The sequence below is a fragment of the Pseudoliparis swirei genome, chromosome 15 (assembly GCF_029220125.1).
Source record: "Pseudoliparis swirei isolate HS2019 ecotype Mariana Trench chromosome 15, NWPU_hadal_v1, whole genome shotgun sequence".
NCBI classification, from domain to species: Eukaryota; Metazoa; Chordata; class Actinopteri; order Perciformes; family Liparidae; genus Pseudoliparis; species Pseudoliparis swirei.
In genome coordinates, this window is record NC_079402.1 from 20,220,682 (window position 1) to 20,242,950 (window position 22,269).

At 41.5% G+C, this 22,269-nt stretch overlaps 1 protein-coding gene across 9 annotated transcripts in view; it reads right to left on the reverse strand.

The window, feature by feature from the left end:
* The window catches only part of garnl3 (GTPase activating Rap/RanGAP domain like 3), a 59,153-nt gene that overhangs the window by 12,705 nt on the left and 24,179 nt on the right, over nt 1–22,269 (reverse strand). For 6 of the 9 annotated variants that reach the window (XM_056431968.1, XM_056431967.1, XM_056431966.1 and 3 more), the window contains 15 exons: nt 21,857–21,926; nt 11,139–11,213; nt 10,253–10,352; nt 8,593–8,711; nt 7,838–7,902; nt 6,880–6,943; nt 6,750–6,776; nt 6,424–6,499; nt 5,772–5,870; nt 5,576–5,679; nt 4,680–4,788; nt 3,885–3,930; nt 3,614–3,720; nt 3,413–3,528; nt 2,910–3,032 (listed from right to left, as the gene is read on the reverse strand). In XM_056431968.1, coding sequence (XP_056287943.1) covers nt 2,910–3,032; nt 3,413–3,528; nt 3,614–3,720; nt 3,885–3,930; nt 4,680–4,788; nt 5,576–5,679; nt 5,772–5,870; nt 6,424–6,499; nt 6,750–6,776; nt 6,880–6,943; nt 7,838–7,902; nt 8,593–8,711; nt 10,253–10,352; nt 11,139–11,213; nt 21,857–21,926 — 1,300 coding nt within the window. The remainder of the gene's footprint in view (nt 1–2,909; nt 3,033–3,412; nt 3,529–3,613; nt 3,721–3,884; nt 3,931–4,679; nt 4,789–5,575; nt 5,680–5,771; nt 5,871–6,423; nt 6,500–6,749; nt 6,777–6,879; nt 6,944–7,837; nt 7,903–8,592; nt 8,712–10,252; nt 10,353–11,138; nt 11,214–21,856; nt 21,927–22,269) is intronic. The other 3 variants (XM_056431971.1, XM_056431969.1, XM_056431963.1) reach the window with 1 other exon arrangement.

Genomic DNA, 22,269 nt, shown 5'->3' on the forward strand with positions numbered 1-22,269 from the left:
TTATTTTGTTTATTGTTGTTTTTTGTTGTTGTTTTATTTTCTTCTTTATTTTATATTAATTTTCTGATTTATTTTGATTTCAATTTAGGATAGGAATTTATAAGCATTTTTTGCTTCTACCTATACCTTTTCAGTCTTTCTCTTTTGTATATTATGTAGGATAATATTGTATTGTATTTGATTTGATTGACTGAATAAAATACAAACAAACAAACAAAACAAGTAACTGGTCACTTCTTTGATATCCAAACAAGACACTCACCCTGCATGTGAGAATAAATGCATTACAAGAAGGACAGCAGTGATTGGAGCTCGCTGACTTTTGCACCTTGTATTCCATCACTGATAATAAACTAGCCTGCCGTAGTTTATTCCTTATTTCCATGCATATTTAGGCACTGAGAACTGAGTCGACGCATCGTGGTACGTTAAATAAAAAGGCGCAATTTCCTCAAAGTAAAATACAGTTTGCATAAATGCTCGAGCAACAACCGTCCGATCAGATCGACCATTTTCCTTTCAAGCGTTTCTATGATCTACACCAGCGATTCCCAAAGTGTGGGCCGGGGCCCACTGGTGGGCCGCGAAGGTACTGCAGGTGGGCCACGAGAGGTCATTTACAATAAATACAATTTTGATAAGATACAAAACGTACATCTTTTTCTTAGTTTAAGTATTATTTGAACAATTCTAGCGGCACATTAGTTATGTGAAACATTAATTGATGAAGCACAAACAATTTAAACGAACAGATGAATAAAACAATAAGGCTCTCGCTCGAAACGGCTGCTCTTGTCCGCCTGTCGTTATTCAACAAAAGGCGCCGCCAAACAAAACAATGTCCAATGGGGCGCCCTCTTGTAGTATTAAAGTAAATATATATGAGCTTCGGAGAAAATGGTATACAAAACATACATTATCGGTTCATACATTTTTAATCGGTTAAATTCCGAAGGTCATTTAATCATCCCTAGTTTATGTTTTGATCAGAGTTGTGATTAAAGGCTTGGGTGGGCCGCAGAACATTTTCAGATTTCAAATTGGGCCGCGGCATTCTTGAGTTTGGGAACCGCTGATCTACACGTCTGCATAAACAGGCAGTCTGGAGATAATGGAATCAAAACCAACCAACGGAGCAACGGCTTGGCGGAGCAGAGGACTATCATGGTGGATAATGTGCATCGAGCAAGGAGGGGCCATCCAGAGAGCCGGTTTAGTTGAGGACAAACGCCTCGCCTCGACAGAACTGGATAATCAATGACTCAACGCGCCGGCCTCCCTTTTGTTTGCGTGCTTAACGGCACGATGAGCCGACGCCTCGACTCCTGCGTGAAGACAGCGAGTAATCCGGAGACACGGGATGTCTTCGGCAGCATGAACATGTATCTCAATGAGCTAATTAAAAAAAAGAGGTGTTTATCTTCAATGTACTGGCACCTAAAAAACACACACTATGCTTAAACTCACTAAAGGCCACACATACACTACCGTTCAAAAGTTTGGGGTCACGAAGAAATGTCCTTATTTGTCAAAGTAAAGCACTATTTTATCCAATGAAGATAACATCAAATTAATCAGAAATACACTCTATACATTGTTAATGTGGTCAATGACTATTCTAGGTGGAAATGTCTGGTTTTTAATGAAATATCTACATAGGTGTGTGGAGGCCTGTCTCCAGTGTTCTTATGGTACATTGTGTTATCGCCTTAGAAGACTAACGGAGGGGTAGAAAACCCTTGAAAACCCTTTTTAAGTTAGCACAGCTGAAAACAGTTATGCTGGTTAGAGAAGCTATAAAACTAGCCTTCCTTTGAGCTTGACGTTTGAAGAACAAAATGAATATTTCAAATAAAAATCATTATTTCTAACCTTGTCAATGTCTTGACTATATTTTCTATTCATTTTGCAAATCACTTGATAAATAAAAGTGTGAGTTTTCATGTTAAACACGAAATTGTCTGGGTGGGTGACCCCAAACTTTTGAACGGTAGTGTATGTCCAATATTTGTCTAATATCTCACCGACAACCTGAAACAAATGACCCCCATGAGATCCGGAGGTCATCTGGGCTCAGCACCACGGACAGCTCTTTCTTTTCTTCTTTGTGTTTTCAGACTTTTTGTTCCCGTGTAATTGCAGTGACGTCAGCGGCCGGTCCAGAACCGAGGGTGTAATGATGATTACATCGGCCCGCTGATGACAGAGAGCTGGTCCGACAGTTTATTATTTCAACCCTGGCGTCCGGTTCACTCCGCTGTCTGTCAGGACTCACAGCTCTGAGCTGACCTCACGCTCAGAGAAAGAGTCTTCTTCATTTTGCTTTATTGCTCTATTTGGCTCATCGCTGTATCACAATTGAACAATGCACCGACGCTGGTACATGCGTGTCAATACAGGTTATTAAAAAGGCTCTCAGTTTGAAAGGTAAACACTTTTTTTCTCATCTCTATCTCGGACTGATTTGGCTTCGTATGAACTTTAAGATGCATTTTTGCAGTAAAAAGAACTGAGGGTTTAAATCGAAGGGACAATTACAACCAATTAAACCTCTTTTAATATGGAAAAGGCATCTAAATATTGTTTGATATATTGCAATGATGCACCAATACAGTACATACATGTCCGTAAAAGTGACATAATGTCTTTCTTTTAAAACATCGAGGCAGTTACAAAAGGTTTTGATTGATGATTTTTATGTATACGTGTATTTAACTATATTTCTCACCAGTTAGAGACTAGTTTAATAGTTTAATGCACATGTAAACGTCCGTATGTGCACGTGGCTTTAGATCTCTCACAGGAGGTGTGTTTGTGTTTCTCCATGTCGGCTGTTTGTGTGCGTCCTGGTTCCCGTGTGTGTGTGTGTGTGTGTGTGTGTTTGTGCATTACACACATTACTTCCATACCTGCCCGATTCTGACAAACTCGGCCTGCCGCGCCTCCTCTTTCTTGCGCGCCGACTTTGGAGACTCGGGCAGCACGTCGCTGAAGGACCTCCGGTTCAACATGTTCTGTGGAGAAAAGGGAACCTAAACGTGGAACACCAACACACACACACACACACACACACATAGGGAAAAAAGAAAGCAGAAAGGGGTCTTAGAGAACGACCCGAGCAGGGAAGCAGAACAAAGTGTTAGGAGCAACAGTAAAAAATTAAGGAGGGAAAAACAAGAGAAATAGGAACACAAGTGGTGTGAGGAGAGAGAGAGAGAGAGAGAGAGAGAGAGAGAGAGAGAGAGAGAGAGAACCGAGCTGAGAAAGTCAGCATTGCAGTAGTGTCCAGTCGGTGTGGTGCAGTGTGCAGAGGCTGCAGAGGAATACAGCAGAACACAACTCAGCAGCGCCTACAGTTGCCGCCACGGGACCGAAGTGACTGAGTTAATGAGCAAGGCACGGGCGGCGGTACCTTGTGCAGGTCAGGCATGAGGTCTTGGTAAAGCGAGCGGATCAACATGTCGAGGGTCCGCTGGCGCTTCTGGGCAAACGTCGGCGTCTCCAGTGTGGCTTTCTCTCCATTGATTACTGCAAAGAGATGAAGTGAGGTCAGACAGGAAGTATCCGCCATGTGAGGTCATATCCTAGTGCAGCTTCCTCTGGGTTTTCTTACATTTGACGAGTAAAAAGTCCCTGAATTCTTGGTGGTCAGTAAACACGGGCGGAGGCGGGAGAGGAGGTCCGAACAGTGGAACGCTCTCCTCTGAGAAAATCTTCAACCTGTGACAAAGAGCAGATATGTGGCGTCTCTCTTACGCCTACAAATAACGCAGAAAACCATGAAGAGGAGCCAGTGGCCGGGATGAATCGGATAAATTAGAAAGCGGTCGTTATAAAGTCTGGATGGGAGCGCCATAAACCCCAGAATTAATCAAAGCACTCACCTGTAACTGTCATTCTGGCTATTATACCTAACTAATGCAAAAATATCTGGAGGTGAAGTCAAGGAAACACACTGATTATATATATATATATATATATATATATATATATATATATACACTACCGTTCAAAAGTTTGGGGTCACTTAGAAATGTCTTTATTTTTCAAAGAAAAGCACTGTTTTTTCAATAAAGATAACATTAATCAAAAATACCCTCTATACATTGTTAATGTGGTAAATGACTATTCTAGGTGGAAACGTCTGGTTTCTAATGAAATATCTCCAGAGGTGTATAGAGGCCCATTTCCATCAACGATCACTCCAGTGTTCTAATGGTTCATTGTGTTTGCTAATCGCCTTAGAAGACTAATGTCTGATTAGAAAACCCTTGTGCAATTATGTTAGCACAGCTGAAAACAGTTATGCTGGTGATATAAGCTATACAACTGGCCTTCCTTTGAGCTTGAAGTTTGAAGAACAAAATTAATACTTCAAATATGAATCATTATTTCTAACCTTGTCAATGTCTTGACTATATTTTCTATTCAATTTTCAATTCATTTGATAAATAAAAGTGAGTTTTCATGGAAGACACGAAATTGTCTGGATGACCCCAAACTTTTGAACGGTAGTGTATATATATATATATATATATATAGGAGACGCAGTAGCACAATCCGCGTATCGTTAGCGACGCGGCGTCGATGTGATGTGGGTTCACGAGCAGAACCCCTTCTGAGCGCGTCGCTGATTACCACTTCATTATTCTGACAATCAGCGTCCGAGTGAAGGATACGGGTGAAGTGCGACCGGATCATCGACGGCTTGAAGGACGACGACGCGTCGTCCCCTTCCTGGAACACGATGGTGACGATGTCGTTTCCGATGTGTCGCTTTCTCTCCACCTGAGAGGGAAGAGAGACATCAAAGACTTTCACCTAGGCACTCTGGGAATGTCTGTGAAATCTGGATTCATGGATTTTTTCATCGCTTTAGACTCGAGGCTCGTAAACACGGATAAATAATCCCTCGACATCTGGCAGACATTTAGCAGCGCCAGCATTGGATGTGTAATTTGGGTAAATTGGCACCAATAAAAAAATGCAGGATTACTCATTAAAGCTTCTTTTTGCGAATTAGATATGTATAGACAATCATTACTGGATTACTTTGAGACTAACGAGAAAAAAGAAAGAAAATGGATGATTTCCAGGTCTAATGGGCGTCTGTTTCCTATGATTATGAAACAGATATCCTGTGTAAGTCACACTGAATCTAAAGATGTGTGCACTGAGACGGGACTTCAAGAAGGAGTTTGATGTTTGATATCATATCATCGTTCATACACATGTTATACACATGTTGACATGGATTTCCAGGACTTTAAACTAAATTTCCATGACCAAACATTTAGTGAAATCTCGGTGTATAAATGACAACAAATGAATGAGAGACAATAGTTTCATTAAAAGAATAAATAGCGATATAAATGTTTATTCTTTTAATCAAACTGCGTAAATGAACATGTGAATATTAAATATTTCCATGACTTTTCCAAAACTATAGGGATTTAAAAAAAATGTCACGGACTTTTCCAGGCCTGGAAATAACCATTTAAAAATTCCATGACTTTTCCAGTTTTTCCATGACCATATGAACCCTGTCACATGAATGAAAACCTTCAGCACCCACCTGCTGTTTGTTCTCTTTGGAGTACGGCAGCATGGTGGACACGTGGAACATGAGCTCGTGGCCCTGGTACACCGTGTAGATGGAGTTCATTCCCGTCGTGTCATCTGCAGGGAGAGGGACAGAGGGAGATGAAGAGAAACGGCACATTCGGCACATGATTTCACTTTGAAATGATACTCCAGAGGATCTCTCCTACTCTTGGTGTCCAGCCCTCCGCGGTAACCGGTCCATCCCTGCAGCGAGATGGAGTCGCCCAGCAGAGTGAGGAACTTATCGAAGCTCTCGCTCCCCGTCTCTGAAACGAACGAGGGGAACTCTCTTTACGCGCTGCAGTGTGTTCGGTTTGGATCGTTTGCTATTTTGGGAAATACCCATATTCTCTTTCTTTGCCGTGAGTTAGCTGAGAAGATCAACTCATAAGGTTAAATAAATAAACAACCACTCAAAATACAAAGCACAAACAGCCATTTAGCTCAATTTAGCACGACTGGAAATAAAGGTGAAAGTAATCAAATCCATATGGAAAAAACTCTATAGCTCACTTATTGAAATGTTATATTATTTGTTGTTAAATCTGTACAAAAAAACATTTAAGAAAAGACATTCAATGGGAGTTATGTGCTGGATTATTTCTGGATTATATAAACAAATATATATATAACAGAGATATAACATTAGTGAGCTTTCGAGTTGCCGCTTCCAGTCTTTATGCTAAGCTAACGTAAGCGGCTAATGCCTCCGGCTTTATCTTTGAACCGAGAGGTACGAAATTAATATCGATCTCGTCACCTGACTCTCGGCGTATTTCCCAAAATGTCCAACTGACCCTCCGATAGGTTTGTTCGTACCGTTGCTGAACATCTCGTCGTCTGTCAGCTGTCCGTCTTTGGCGAACAGGACGCCGAATTTAAAGTTGACAGAACCCTACAAAGAATATGGCTGAGTTAAAATCTTGAAATCCGAAAAATATTCACACATTTATATTATCAACTGTAGTTGGAATTAAATTCCACTTTTTCCCCTGTTGGTTTTCAATCGATACCACACAATATTTTTTTTTAGAAACCATTTTTTTCCAGATACAAAAAACTGTTGGTATCCTGTTTGATATGTGGAAACAAATGAGAATAGATGGAAATTAAATAATATATACGAGAGCAGCGTCATCACATACCTCCTGTTCCTCCAACACCAGCAGGTCCTGAGGCAAGAGAGGACATCACAAGTATTATTAATTATCATCATACATGATGATGATCGGTCATGAAATGGACCGCCGTTGCTTTTCATCCTCTGAATCTCACCTTCTGGATCTCCGGGTTGAGGATCTCCCTCGGGCCTTTCTCAAACCTGTCCATGTTCATTGCACTGGAAGTGAGGAAAGGAGGAAGGAAAGGAAAAGAAGGAGTGGAGGAAGTAGCAATGAAACAAAACAAAAAGGTGTTTAGGGCGACAAATAGCCCAAAAGACCTGAAACAGAGGATTTCTCCTCCTGCTTGTACCATTTGTCTCAGCTCAGACGGATGAATTTAAAATCTCCAATCTCCTGTTTTTTATGCATCTCAGTTTATATTCTGATTCCTTTCACTCACAAAATCAGCTTCAGGAAAAAATAAATGTGGAAGAAAAAGGTAAGTCTAGATTGAGGTAATTTGTATGTGGTTTTTTAATGTGGTTTTTATTTAGTCAATCATTACAATACAAAAATTCAAGCCAAGACAATAGAATATAGAAAACAGAAAGAATGAAAAGGTATAGGGAGAAGTATAATGTTTATATATTTCTATCCTAAATTATCTATCTATTATCAATTAAATCAGATAATTAATTCTATATCAGGGACAAAATAAAATAAATATATATTATGTGTAATATATATACATATATATAATAATATATATGTATATATATTATACATATATATTATGTATATATATATACAAAATATATATGTATATATATTATGTGTAATATACAGTATGCATATATTGCTATTTTATTTCATTTGAATATATATATATACAATATATATACAGTATATATGTGTATATATATATATATATATATATATATATACACACACATTGTATTCATACTTGTAACCCTCAAAAATATTTTTTAGAAACAATCCTTGTGGTAAAATAGTAAAGTTAGGGTAGCTAAACAGTCTTGTGTTCTGTTTAAATGTTGTTATTATCATACAGATAACCAACAATAATAATGCTCATGCATGTTTAGTAAAGGGTGAATGAACTGTCTCACCTGAGGATGGACTTGACCGATAGTGTTTTGGTGGGGCTGTAGGGGAGGCTGATCTTCAGGGTGCCCTAAGAGAACCACAAGGACACGGATCATGACTCTGAGGAACCCACAACATGTGTTTTTAATCATTCGGAACATGAACACAGGGGACCAAATTAAACCGGATCGATTCAAGCCAAACAAAGTTATTCTGCTCCTCAACAACAACGACAACAATAACAACAACAACAACAACATCCTGTACCAGTTAGAGTCTGACAGAAACAAGAAAAATCAATGCGACCAGGCAGCGGAGATGCAACCCCTCTAATCAGGTTCCAGATAAGGCCGAGGGCCCGAATTACTTCCAAGCTATCTTGGTCGTGAAAGGCTGAGTCACCACACACACACACACACACACACACACACACACGCACACACACACGCACACACACACACACCTATACACACACACACACACACACACACACGGATAAACGCATCAGATGGTTTCATTTAGGAAACAAAAGAGATTAAATGATCTATTATTTCATAATTAGGGTTTGAGAAAAGCCAGAACGATACAAACAGAACTTTGTGAAGCAAAAATGTCTCCCTTTTCGATCCAGCTTTACATTAATAAAATGTAAAGATAGGAGGTTGCCACCTACTTTTCTTATTTTGCACTTTGCCCGTCGATATATTGAGATGGAGTATTAATACCGTTACATAATCAAAGGGTCTGAGTACCCCCCCCCGCTGTGAGGTGGACTCACCGTCTTTCTCCAGAGGATGGCTCTGTACTGAGGAACCCGCTGGTTGTTCTGGTCTGAGAGGACGACTGACAGGTAGAAGGGGTTCTTCTCTGCATCCGTACCCACATAGTTCTGGTGGACTGGGGAGACGGAGAAAGAGATGAACTATTTAGGTAAAATATTGTTTCTTAGGTATTCAACGCTCCCTTTTATCCGCTTGCTGTCTTTCTTCTGCCTTTGTGTCTTCCTAACTACATATTCTTTCATGATTTTCTGTATTCCTTTCACCCCCCCCCCTCCCTCCCGCCCCTCCTCCATAGGCACAGACAAAGATCTCCCCATCAGAGTCACACATTCATGCCTCGGCTTCTCTCGGTTAACGGGGCGACATCCTCAGGAACAACGCTGAGCAGACCTCCCTCCCCTCAATCAGACACCGGATCTCTGAATTACTGAATTCCTTCTGTAGATCCTCAGCTTTCTTCTGCTCTAATGTTTTCTTGATTTGACACGAGCGTTCATGCTTCAGGTGAGGTCTTTCCTCTGCGTGAGAAGAAAGCCCACGAATCAATCGGGACCGGTGAAACGTTGAGGCTGCGCGTCCTGCTATTGGACGCTTCATTAGACAGGAAGTGCTGGTGGTAGAATAACTGGCCTTGTTTTCATCGTGTTGGACGATCAGCTGTGCTCGGGCTGCGAGGCACAGATGGCTCAGCTGCGGTCGCGCCAACGCTCCGGAGACACGGCTCATTTTAAAACTGCCCGTGCCGCATCGCGATTAGACCTCGGCGAGAGGAGAAAAGACATTTCCTGCCGTCTGACTTTTCTTCTTTTTTTTTTAACGATTATTATTATTTTACCTCCGAGCTCATGAGCCTGAAGGCGTTCCTCCCGATCGGACAATGACCTTTTGTTGCACGGGCAGGCCGGTAATGAGGATGGCGAGATGATGAGAGTCAGAAAGGTGAAGGAGCACGTGACCCCTTCTCTTATAAAACAATCACAGAGGCTCGTGCTGCAAAGCAACGGCTCATTTAACCCTCCTGTCACCTTTAGGGTCAATTTGACCCCATTCAATGTTTAACGTCGGTGTTCTTTGGGGTCAATTTGACCCCAGACTGTTTTTCACTGTGTCAAACATATAAGAAATATCAACTTTTTTTATATATTTAAAGGTCTATTTAGGTAGTCAACAACCAAACATAAAGTACCTCACACTTAAACTTGGAAAACAATATTAATTATAATAATTTTCTGGAGGTTTTAGTTGCTGGGGTCAAATTGACCCCGAGGGTAAAATATGTCAGTAAATATAAAGGTAACAGGAGGGTTAAACATTGAATGGGGTCAAATTGACCCTAAGGCAACAGGAGGGTTAAGACGCCGGCGGGCCGATCTAAATTGTGTTATCTGTCGGGGGCACGCTAAGCGTCTCTGGTGGCGCTCGGGGCTTCCTCCCCGGGCGGCCAATGGGATTAGAGTGTCGCTGAGACTCTGAGTGGGGAGACGGCTGCATGCTAACGAGTCTTGGCCATGAATGAAGAGCGTGAGGACAAAGCTGACTTCAGAGGAGGTTTTTATTGCTCCCTCACCTGAACCCCCCACGTCTCTCTTTCTCTACTCCATGTGCAACATTTGTTTTACTTTTTTTTTTTTTTAAACACAACGTAGCAGCACTGACCTTTTCCCAGAAAGTATTTAAAGAACCATCTGGTGTGGTACTCTGGATTCTCCAGATGGACATCGGTTCTCCTCCAGGTTCCTGGCGTGTAGTCCAGAGACTGTTTGTGACACACACACACACACACACACACACACACACACACACGGTTGGGGACTACAGTTTGTAGATTTAATTGCAGATCCTTCTCTTCTGATTACGGTGTTATCTTCACACTATGACAGTATTCCTGGAATTAGATTTATTTAAATTCACAAAACATTGCGATATATTGAATCAGAATCCTCGTGCTCATGACACGTATCGTATCGGCAGATTCTCGCCAATAAAAGTCCAAGTAAATGGAGAATATGATATGAGGCATTATACAAGAATAGCTTCTTCTAAATCTGATACCCATGTTGGTGCATTAATCTACAGAAAATACAAGTTTAGTGTCTTTTAATCAGCCATAAAACACATGAACTTTAACTCTCTACACTAAAGCAAGTTTTTCTCTGTTTTTAGATATATTATATATTCATATTTTGCTATAGGCACAATAGACAGTATCAAACATCAGAATTTTCCCGCATCTTTTAGCATGTAAAGCAATTAATTTCACAAGTGTGCAACATGTGATCTTGTGCAACCCCTCCTCCCAGGTGGCATTGGTCATTACCTGTGAGCTCAACACTGATCCCCCCCCCCCCCTTCAAATGTTTCCAAGATTGCTTCATTTGAATATTTTTTTGCCCACCAGAAAAAAGTGCAATAGCACACAACAGATCATCAGTCCTTCTTCTTTCCTCTCAGCGAATCACTGAGGTTGGTGAGAGCGAGATGTAATGGCCAGTGATTGGTGGGATGCATGCGTGCAGGAAAGTGTATTATGTGTTCTATTGACCTCGTCCGACGAGCCGTTCTCCACCCTGAAGCGCCCTGCCCGCTGGATGGCCCCATCTGCGTCACTGGAGATCAGCTGAGAGGACGAGAGAGAGACACAGGGAGGCAGACATGTTTAAAATTAGACATGTGACAAACCACGATGTGAATAAACCGGTCATAAATACACCGGGGCCGATCATCAACGGACCGATGCAAATAGAAGAGGAACCGAGGCGGACGCGTCACCTCCATGTGACAACACGAGGGCGATGAACATGGCCGCCATAAGCATTAATACCTAACTCTTTGCAATGATTCCTCCAACTCACAAAAGTTTTTAATGATGTATCTTTCTTTCTTTTTCTCACTTCTTCCAGCCGCTACTTCAGACACAATGTGCATACGACTTCAAGAAACGGTTGCACATTTTGGGAAATGCTGTACACTTCCTGACCTTTGTTGCAGGGAGTTGAATGCGATCACTGTAATGGATAGACATCCTAAATAACAGATTCGTTTCTAGCCACGCGAGCTGCAGCGGCTGTTCAGTTTTTGTTTTATTTGTCCGTTACATGACATTAATATCTGCACTCGGCGTGACTGAAGTACGACTGCTTCCTTAACCCTCCTGTTACCTTTCGGGTCAATTTGACCCCATTCAATGTTTATCGTCGGTGTTCTTTGGGGTCAATTTGACCCCAGGCTGTTTTTCACTGTGTCAAACATATAAGAAATATCAACTTTTTTATATATTTAAAGGGCTATTTAGAGTCAACAAACAAACACAAAGTACCTCACACTTAAACTTGGGAAACAATATTAATTCTGATAATTTTCTGGAGGTTTTAATTGCTGGGGTCAAATTGACCCCGAGGGTAAAATATGTCAGAAAATATAAAGGTAACAGGAGGGTTAAATAAATGTGTGTATGTATAAATAATTATGTTTCTCCCTTTCTCCTCATTGTGGACATCTATCGAACCCTCTCCTCTATCTACTCCTCTTCATGTCCCCTTTTCCTTGTTGTCCCCCACCCCCCAACACCATCACACTGAATGATGCATTGTTGCCAGGCAACGGATGGCAGAGTTTCTCCTCCTGCGTCTTTTGCCCTCGTTTGACTGCGGCGCTCGATATTCTCTCACCTCGCCGATAGAGGTCTCTGCCCTGTCGGCGTGTACTTAAAAAAAGGAGAAGAAGAAGAAGAAGAAGGAGGAGGAAGAGGGGGAGGAGGAGAAGGAGAAGGAGGAGAAGAAGAAGAAAAAGGAGGAGGAAGAGGGGGAGGAGGAGAAGGAGAAGAATGAGGAGGAGAAGAAGAAGAAAAAGGAGGAGGAAGAGGGGGAGGAGGAGAAGGAGAAGAAGGAGGAGGAGAAGAAGAAGAAAAGGAGGAGGAAGAGGGGGAGGAGGAGGGGGAAGAAGGAGGAGAAGAAGAAGAAGAAGAAGAATAAAAAGGAGGAGGAAGAGGAGGAGAAGAAGGAGGAGGAGAAGAAGAAGAAGAAGAAAAAGGAGGAGGAAGAGGGGGAGGAGGAGAAGGAGAAGAAGAAGAAGAAGAAAAAGGAGGAGGAAGAGGGGGAGGAGGAGGAGAAGAAGGAGGAGGAGAAGAAGAAAAAGGAGGAGGAAGAGGGAGAGGAGGAGAAGGAGGAAGAGGGGGAAGAGGAGAAGGAGAAGAAGGAGGAGAAGAAGAAGAAGAAGAAGAAAAAAAAGGAGGAGGAAGAGGGGGGGAGGAGAAGGAGGAGAAGAAGAAGAATAAGAAGAAAAAGGAGGAAGAGGGGGAGGAGGAGAAGGAGAAGAAGAAGAAGAAGAAGAAGAAGAAGAAGAAGAAGAAGAAGAAGAAGAAGAAGAAGAGAGAGAAACCAGGGTTGCTCCAAAATAATATTGGAGGAAAGGCGAAAGGCTTTACATTGTGAATAAAATCATTAATAACTGTCACGCTGCCTTTATTGTTCATGCTAAATTAAATCTGATATGCAGCGCTGAGGGATTATAAAGTTCTTAAATGAGATTCTGCAACTGGAGTTATGCAGCGCATAAATGAATAGTTCATTTTTGTAAGTAATGTCAAATATTTAAACAGGCGACTTATGAAAAGACACTGCAGGTCACCGTACTTCTACTTTCATAAAGCATATATTTATGAGCACGTTCTTTAATAATGGTGCATCGAATATAAATGCTAAATCAAACGAGTTAACAAAGAGCCTTTCTTCCTCGTCTCCCGTCTGATTAAAGATTAAACCAAAATGTTTCATATATGAACGGCCAAGTTAAACATTATATTTTTTATTTTATCTTATGAAACAAAGTCAACCTGCAAAATAATGATTATTTTCATTTGCAGTGAATCTGTCAATTATTTACTGGACTAGAAAGAAGTAAACAAAGATAATCAACCAGGTGACATCTTCAGAGTGATTATTTTGTATGATTCATGGTTCAAAACCCAAATATGTTTATTTTGCTGTCACAAAAGACAAAAAAAAGAAGTAAAAAAGCTGAAGCCAGCAAATGTTTAACATTAATGTCACTTTTGAGTGATTTCTCTGTCGATCGAATAACTGATTCATTGAGAAATCATTTCAATTAAATATGGTAATGAATCGTCTCTCTGGGAATCTTATCGGTAGGATATCATTATCTCGAGTTATCCAAACAAAAAGACAACCCCAAAAACATTGATATTGTAAAAAACGTAGAATCTCAACTTCGTATATTCTGTATAAAATAAGATAACACAGTCAGGTGTGAAGCTCAGAGAGGTTTCTGTGCAGTGATTGGCTGCCTGCCTTCCCTTCCCTCATATGCATATCAACAGGCCTGAAAACTAAATATATGTGTGGTGGAGTGTGCCACTGTGCATGTGCGAATGAATTAGTTATTTTTTCTGTTAAAATCCACAAGCGTGCGCCACAATTGGAAAAAGTAAGTGTGGAAGCTCTGGGCCTCCATCTCCCTCCCCACCTCCTGTCTCCTGCCTCCTGCCTCCTGCCTCCTGCCTCCTGCAACATTAAGTGTCCAGCGGCAGGATAATGGAGGGGAAACCAACGCTTGCATGGAGCAACGCGCCGCCTCCACAGTGTATTTGTGCGCGAGAAAAATGTGTGACATTCTGTATTGAATGTGAGTTTAGGTAAGTGTTTGTGCGGCTGGGCGTGAAGAGGCTTTCGTGCTGTTTTTTTTTGGGGGGGGGGTGAAAAGAATAAAAAATGAGGAGAAAGGAGCCATTACTGTACGCGCTGTGGGGAGTCTGTGTGTGTGTGTGTGTGTGTGTGTGCATCATGCAGCCACAGGTTTTAAATCATACAACAGAAGAATGACAAAGAAGGAAAAGCTGCACTCCAACGATTCCCCAGAGGGCCGAGGGGTGGGGGGGGGGAAAGAGGGAGCAGCGGGTTATATTTCTACGCTTTAACAAACAGCCCATAAAAATAAACCTCTCACCTCTGTGGACGGTGGAGGGATGGAGCAGAAAGAAGAGGAGGAGAGGAGTCAGGCGGACAGAGAGAAGGATGAGGCCGCCGGGGAAGAGAGGGAAAGAGCAAAGTGTAGTGACAACAAAAAGCCGGATGATAAAAGAATAATAGCGTAACCCCGCGGGAGCATTACAGACGGAGAATAGATGCATGTGCACACACACACACACACACACACACACACACACTTAAACAGCTCCCATTTTAGGGCACGACTTGAAGGTTTCGCAAACACAACCGAGCTCACGCCGTCTTCGTAGAGCCTCTGATTTCCCCAAGGCGCACAGGACAAATGTGTGTGTGTGTGTGTGTGTGTAGAGGTATTAAATCAATACTTTTGTGACTATACTTTTGTGACTGCTGATAGATAATTGATCTCATCAGTGGGCCCGTTCATGAACGCTCACATTACTCCAGGAGAGAACACCGAGGCGTAGAGGAGAGGAAGAGGAAGTCAGGGGGGGGTGAGAGAATTATTGAGGAAAAAGGAGGCAGAACATTAATAAAGATAGAAAGATATCCAGAGTAGTCAAGGAAACGGTTCTTCTTCATCTTCTTCCTCTCCCAGAAACATAACTAGACAGGAGACTTGGCGGCCCGGTCCAGCTCTGGATTTTTGGTCGTCTTTTTTTTTGCCGCTACGGTGGAAGGAATAAACCGTGTGTGTGTGTGTGTATGGGTGTGTGTGTGTGTGTGTGTATGTGTGTGTGTGTGTGTTTCTGCTCTAGCTGAAGATGCAAATGTTGACACACACATGTTTGATAACGCATTCCTCATCATGAAATCATCTCAAAACATAAATATTAAAGTATAAATCTGTGTCACATGACCAAGTACGTTATATAGGCGTTTAAACAAATACAACTTTTATTACATCTTCATTCTTAATACTGTTTCTAACCAAATCAACAGTTTTATCATTTGCATATAATAATAATAAAAACTGTAACTATATAATTATTTTCAAAATAAAAGGGATGAGCAAGTTCGATAGAAATGTCAGACAAATACTGACAAAAACAATTTCAAAAAGTTGTTAAGAGGGATTTAATTGAAGGAGGTGTATTAAAGTCTGCCAGCAACAGTTCACAATGTTTCCAAATGGTGAATTTAGAATGATAAATCTCTTCGGTATACAATAGGGCGGTGCAGATAGTCTGTGTGTGTGTGTGTGTGTGTGTGTCACTGAGGTCATCCAATGACCCAGACAGGAAATACTAAAGCTGTTGCATTTAGAAAAGGAAGTGAGACTGAGTGCGGCCTTACTGTTTACATAACTTGGTCTCTCCCAAAATGGGGTTTCTCTTTCATTTTAGAGTCTTGGTATCAATACAGGAAATCATGGAATCCATAACAAGAACAAAAAACAACTGTAAACTAAACCTACGAACAAACAGTGAGCGTGTAGTCAGAGCCTGATTCATCTGTGCCACAGAGGGCCATTAAGTTTTCCATATATATATATATATATATATACACATATATAAATATATATTTGAGACAAAAGTAGCGCTCTTTGGAACGAGCTTCATTTGGTTTTAGCGACTGTCTTAATAAGTTAAATTTTTTTATTTGACGACAATATGAAAAATAGAGAATATATACGGACTCATCTTTTAATACTTATCAATTAATTTAGTCCACTTACGTACATGCAATATAACAAGTGGACGCTCCTCTCAGACAAACTGATCCCAGCACAGCATGCATGCAAAAAGCCTTTTCACGTGGCTGAAGACTCCTGCAATGCTATGAATGATGACGTGTGATGTCGCTGTACAGAAGACATGAAGTAACAACCAGTGAAGGAGAACATGAGAGGTGGTTATTGTAATAATAATAATGAAAAGGCAAACGATGTCCGCTCTGTAGCCATTGACTGCACCTGATTAGCATCAATGCGGCTAGGACGCTAGGCTACGCTAACAACAGCACCAAACCAATAATCTGCCCATGAATACGACGGCAACACCGAGCGATGACCTCTGAAGGCGTCGGGTCTGCCAGAGGTCACACTCGTAGGGAGCCTCAGCAGAGCGCCACGCTTCAGCTGCTTTTATACACCAGATAGATAGAACATGTTTCAGAGAGAATGGAGAGAAGCAGAGCGGGAAGATAGAAGCTTAATCTGTGACGTAGATACTTGAAACTGGTTTTTCACGCTCAAACTAGAATTGAGTTTTCTTAGACCGTAAGAACAAAAATCAATGACCTTCGAGGATGCAAATTCAATTTTGTAAGTATTTTCGTGCACCACTATCCCATTGTTGGGGATAACTTGGATAAAGTTGGCATGGGTAGAAGACAGCATGGCTATGTCTACTAGAGACTTGAAGGGACATACAAGACAGAGGAAAACAAGCCAAGAAAAACAGAGTTTAGAAGAGATGCCACAACCTCTAGATCAGAGATCGAGGGCCCTCTCAGAAAAAGTGTCTGTATATATCTATATATATATCTATAGTGTGGAATCTTGCGTAAGGCCATTAGGAGCACGAAGAGGAGGCAGAGGAACCGGGTTCCTTCACAGTTTCTCTGTCTAATGTGCAACCGTAAATATATATATAATATATATATACAGGACTGTCTCAGAAAATTAGAATATTGTGATAAAGTTCTTTATTTTCTGTAATGCAATTAAAAAAACAAAAATGTCATGCATTCTGGATTCATTACAAATCAACTGAAATATTGCAAGCCTTTTATTCTTTTAATATTTAATATTTTTTAATTGCATTACAGAAAATAAAGAACTTTATCACAATATTCTAATTTTCTGAGACAGTCCTGTATATATATATATATACACACACAAACGGTAATCTTTAGTTACTTTTCCTCCAGTTAAACTACATTAAAACATGTCCCAGATAAACATCTTAATGCTACCTTACAAGAATAAAACAAGAATTAAAATGCATCGTACCTCATGAGAGGAAACTCAATCACACAGCAAATGTCACGCAGCCTCACACACACACACACAAAAACAAACATATAAACAAACAAACACGGTCACACAGAGTGAGACACAAGCGCGAGAGTGAGAATAAATTCAGTGTGACAGTGCAGTCAAAAGCCTCCGAGGCAGTGACAGTAACACTGGCAGGCAGGTGGGAGTGGAGCAGTCTGCTCACACACACACACACACACACACACACACACACACACACACACACACACACACTTTTGTGTTAGTGGCAAACCCACAATTAAGCTTTTGTCATGATCTGGAGTTTGTGTCTCGTTTTGTGTCTTGTTTTGAAGTCCTTGTGTCATCTGTCTCCCTGTGATTGGCTGCCCTGGCCCTGATTGTTTCCTTCTGTGTGGTTGCTGGTCCCGCCCTCATTGTGTCCACCTGTGTCTCGTTCCCCGTTGTCCAATCCTCTCACCTTGCCTGTGTATGTAAACCCTGTTCGCCTCATTCCCAGTGTGGCTTCGTACTGTTTGGTCCGCGTTTTTCTCGTTCCTGTCTGGTCTGGTCTGTGATTTTTGTAATTAAATAGTTTGTGGAGTAATGTCGGCGTTTGGGTCCTCTCTTGCTGCGACAACCGTGACCACACATGACAGCTTTTAAGAGGACCGTTGAGAAGTGACAAGCCAGGGTGGGAGTTGCCTTTGTTTGTGTTGTTGTTGTAATCTCTTTCTATGAATGCTGATGCCATCATGGAGTATTTGCTTGCACATCTTTGTGCGTGAGTGTGCGTGCCATAAAAGTTTGGGAAGACATGAATGCCTCACTGAAGATACATTTGAATCCCTTGACCTTTCCGCTACCTTTCACAATAAAAGCACATGACATACTCTGCAAATCTAATTCACTCAGAGCTTTTAGCTTAAAGTAAACTCAATAAAATAGTGTACTGCATCAACAAGGATCCGGGTATTTAACCTGTCTGCACAAATCTATTCAAAGCTTTTATTGAAAAAGTCAACTGTGGCACATTTGCATAGCTTGCCGCTATGAGTAGCTCTGACAGGAAATATTTGAGTATTCCACATTTCCGCGTGGTTTATTTGTGACACAGGAGAATACAGAAGAACATTTCTACTGAAAGCAATCCTCAGGTCTCATGACAACAGAAAAACATACTTTGCATTTCAAAGTGTTCCAGATACTCCAACTTCAGGTTTTCCATATCAAATGAAACTCTGTGGAAGCTGGAATACAACTGGACCCTCACACACACTGGATTCTTCAAGCTTATCCAGTGGAAATGTTACTGGACCCATCCCACCAAATTTCATGTGATTCGGTTTAATACTTTTTTAGTTATGCGAGTAACACGCATACAAATAAATAAATAAATAAATGAATAAATAAATAAATACACGGCGATCAAAACATAACCTTCCGCATTTTCAATGCGAAGGTAAATATAAAAAGAAAACACCAAACAACAATACAAAATAATACTGATACTAAAATACTAAATATACAGACGAAAAAAAATACATACACATTTAAGACTTTACATTCTATTTTACTTTTATTTTCTTAATGGAAATGTCTGGTGCAGATATGCCCTCTTCCCATTGAACCGACTGAGCACACACATTCAGTACTGTCAACACGAGGAGCTGTTTGTTGGCTCCAAGGCATCAGGAACCTTTGCACTAACCTCCCCTGGAGACACACGGCTTTACACCGAGCAGGAAACAAACACACATTCCCTCGTACGTTCACACGGGCAATTATAGTTCTGTCAATTGTATCTGTTCAACGGGAGAACGGAGGCGTCTCTTCACCGCGGAGTCGAGGACCGAAGAGTATGACGTGAGCGTGGCATTATGTGCCTATCCTCCCTCTCTTCTGAAGATCAAGCCATTCATTTCCCATGATGCATCACTCTTCTATCAAATGTACCACACCGATTTTTTTTTACAAGTCGCATCTTAAGAAACAGACTCGGACTGGAAAATATTATTCTTTCGAGATTTTATTTTGGTATTAAACGTACATTTTACTTGATTAAACCGGTTCCTGCTCATTAAAATTCACTTTGGTCACTGCCTTGTGTATATATTTATTTTCCTCTGTATATTTAGTATTTTAGTATTTGTATTTAGTATTGTTATTGTGTTTTATTTTTTTATATACACTACCGTTCACAAGTTTGGGGTCATCCAGACAATTTTGTGTCTTCCATGAAAACTCACTTTTATTTATCAAATTAATTGAAAATAGAATAGAAAATATAGTCAATACATTGACAAGGTTCGAAATAATGATTCATATTTGAAGTATTAATTTTGTTCTTCAAACTTCAAGCTCAAAGGAAGGCCAGTTGTATAGCTTATATCACCAGCATAACTGTTTTCAGCTGTGCTAACATAATTGCACAAGGGTTTTCTCATCAGACATTAGTCTTCTAAGGCGATTAGCAAACACAATGTACCATTAGAACACTGGAGTGATAGTTGATGGAAATGGGCCTCTATACACCTCTGGAGATATTTCATTAGAAACCAGACGTTTCCACCTAGAATAGTCATTTACCACATTAACAATGTATAGAGTGTATTTTTGATTAATGTTGTCTTTATTGAAAAAACAGTGCTTTCCATTGAAAAATAAAGACATTTCTAAGTGACCCCAAACTTTTGAACGGTAGTGTATTCTCGAATGTGCACCCGCTGCTGTGATCCTGAAATGTCCCCACTGTGGGACAAAGAAAAGAATATCAAATCTAATCTAATCTGAAACAACAGCGAGATGGTAAAGTTCTGAAGAACCGATCCTTCCTTCTCACTTCTAATTGGCCGAGCAGCCCGGCCTCCGACACAGAGGAGGACAAGAACTACACTCATCAAGGCCGAAGAGGAGCTGTTGTTATTAATGACGTTTGTTCACTAAAACATGAAATGTTCCATTTTACACAATAGTGTTGTTATTTTATGTTTGTGCGTCGTCTCATTCGTGATTACGACCTTCAGTTCGAGCCAGCGGGAGATTATCTGAGTTGAGCGTAAAGACTGGAAGCAGGTGGGAAACCCAAATATTTCCACCAAAATAGCCACTAATGATTTGAAAAAAATTACTTTCTTTTCCCCTGAAGCAAAGCAGCATGGGAGTAAAAAAAAAAAAGGAATAACATTTCATTAGCATAGTTTTTATTTTAATTTCCCCGTATGTTGAATGAACAGTGTAAGGGAATTATTTCAACTGTGATCACCGTAAGTGCTTCCCACTGTATTATGCAACATTTGATGGATGTAACGATAAATAAATCATAAATGAATGACAATAATTATTAGTTCAGCCTCCAGAGGACATCCAGACGTTAGCATCAAGCCTGGGAAGTTGACAACTTTTCATCCATTACAATAATTACCAAAAATCATATTGTCTTAATATCCAAAAGTCGATCTATCACGATTGCTCACAGGCGGCCCTTACACCGTCACATCAAATTATAGTGTAGCGCGGGATAGAAAGAGGAAGAAAAGTCATCCAGCATTCGGTGTGGATGAAGAGGAAGATGAAGAGGAAGAGGAAGGGGCGTCTCACACTGCGGTGTGACACACTGTGAGTTCTGAGGCTATCAGCTCACTCAGGCTGGCTCACACTCACTCCAGTGTTGGGAAACCGCTCTCTCTCTCTTCAGTTTTCTCACGTACACACACACACACACACACACACACACACACACACACACATAGCAGCATTGTGTGTGTGGCGTCAGTCTGCCGGTGCTGATAGGCGGCGTGTGGTTTCTCCTCAACACTAATCAGTCGTACACGTGGTGGGCGGCACTCAGGGAACAACCCGCAATATGTCGCTGGCAGGAAGTACGATTGAGGTGTGAAAACCGCGGGACTTCCTGTTCCTGCGGGGTATCGGGATGCACAGAGCTGCATTGAGCTCACACACACAGACAGACACACACTCCCCTCCAGAAATAATAATGACTCAACAGCTTAGTAGCCGACCACAAAGACACACACACTGTGATGCTGCTTTCAAAACAAATGGACTTTGGAGTTCTGCATCAGTGTGAGCGGAGCACCTGTGTTGATCCCATGGTGATCCCCATGGTGATCCGCGGCGGACCACACCCTGTACGTCGTGACTCATCAGTCCCCCCCCCCCCCCACCCTTATGTTGTCCGTCCATGTCAACAACAACAACAACAAAAAAGGATGGGAAGGCAGAAGGAAAATGAGACAAAGGTGTAAAAAAGGGAGGAGGAGGAGAGGATCACGAGCAGAGGAAGCGACGAGGCGACGGACACAAGACGATGAGTGCATTGTGGGCGGGACTCACCAGCTCCACCGAACCATAGTGTTTCCTGCTGAAGTCTCCGCGCCGGCAGCCCAAGTCCTCCGAGGCAGAGCTGCAACACAAACGCACGGTCAGACACGCGGCCCGCCCATCCCCCATCGTCACACAGCCACACACACACACACACACACACACACACACACACACACACACACACACACACACACACACACACACACACACACGCACGCAGCCGCAGCATCTGCTGTTCTTCGGTCTTTCTTAGATCTCACTTTGTCCTCTTGGTCATGCCTAATTTGTTCGCCCTATATTCTCTCTCTCTCTCTCTATTGTTCCCTTTTTTCTTTCTTTCTTTCTTTCCCTTCCTTCTCTCCTGTCTGAGTCTTGGTCGATGTGGTCGGGCGGCCGGTGGCATGGTGACTGGCCGGGAGCGG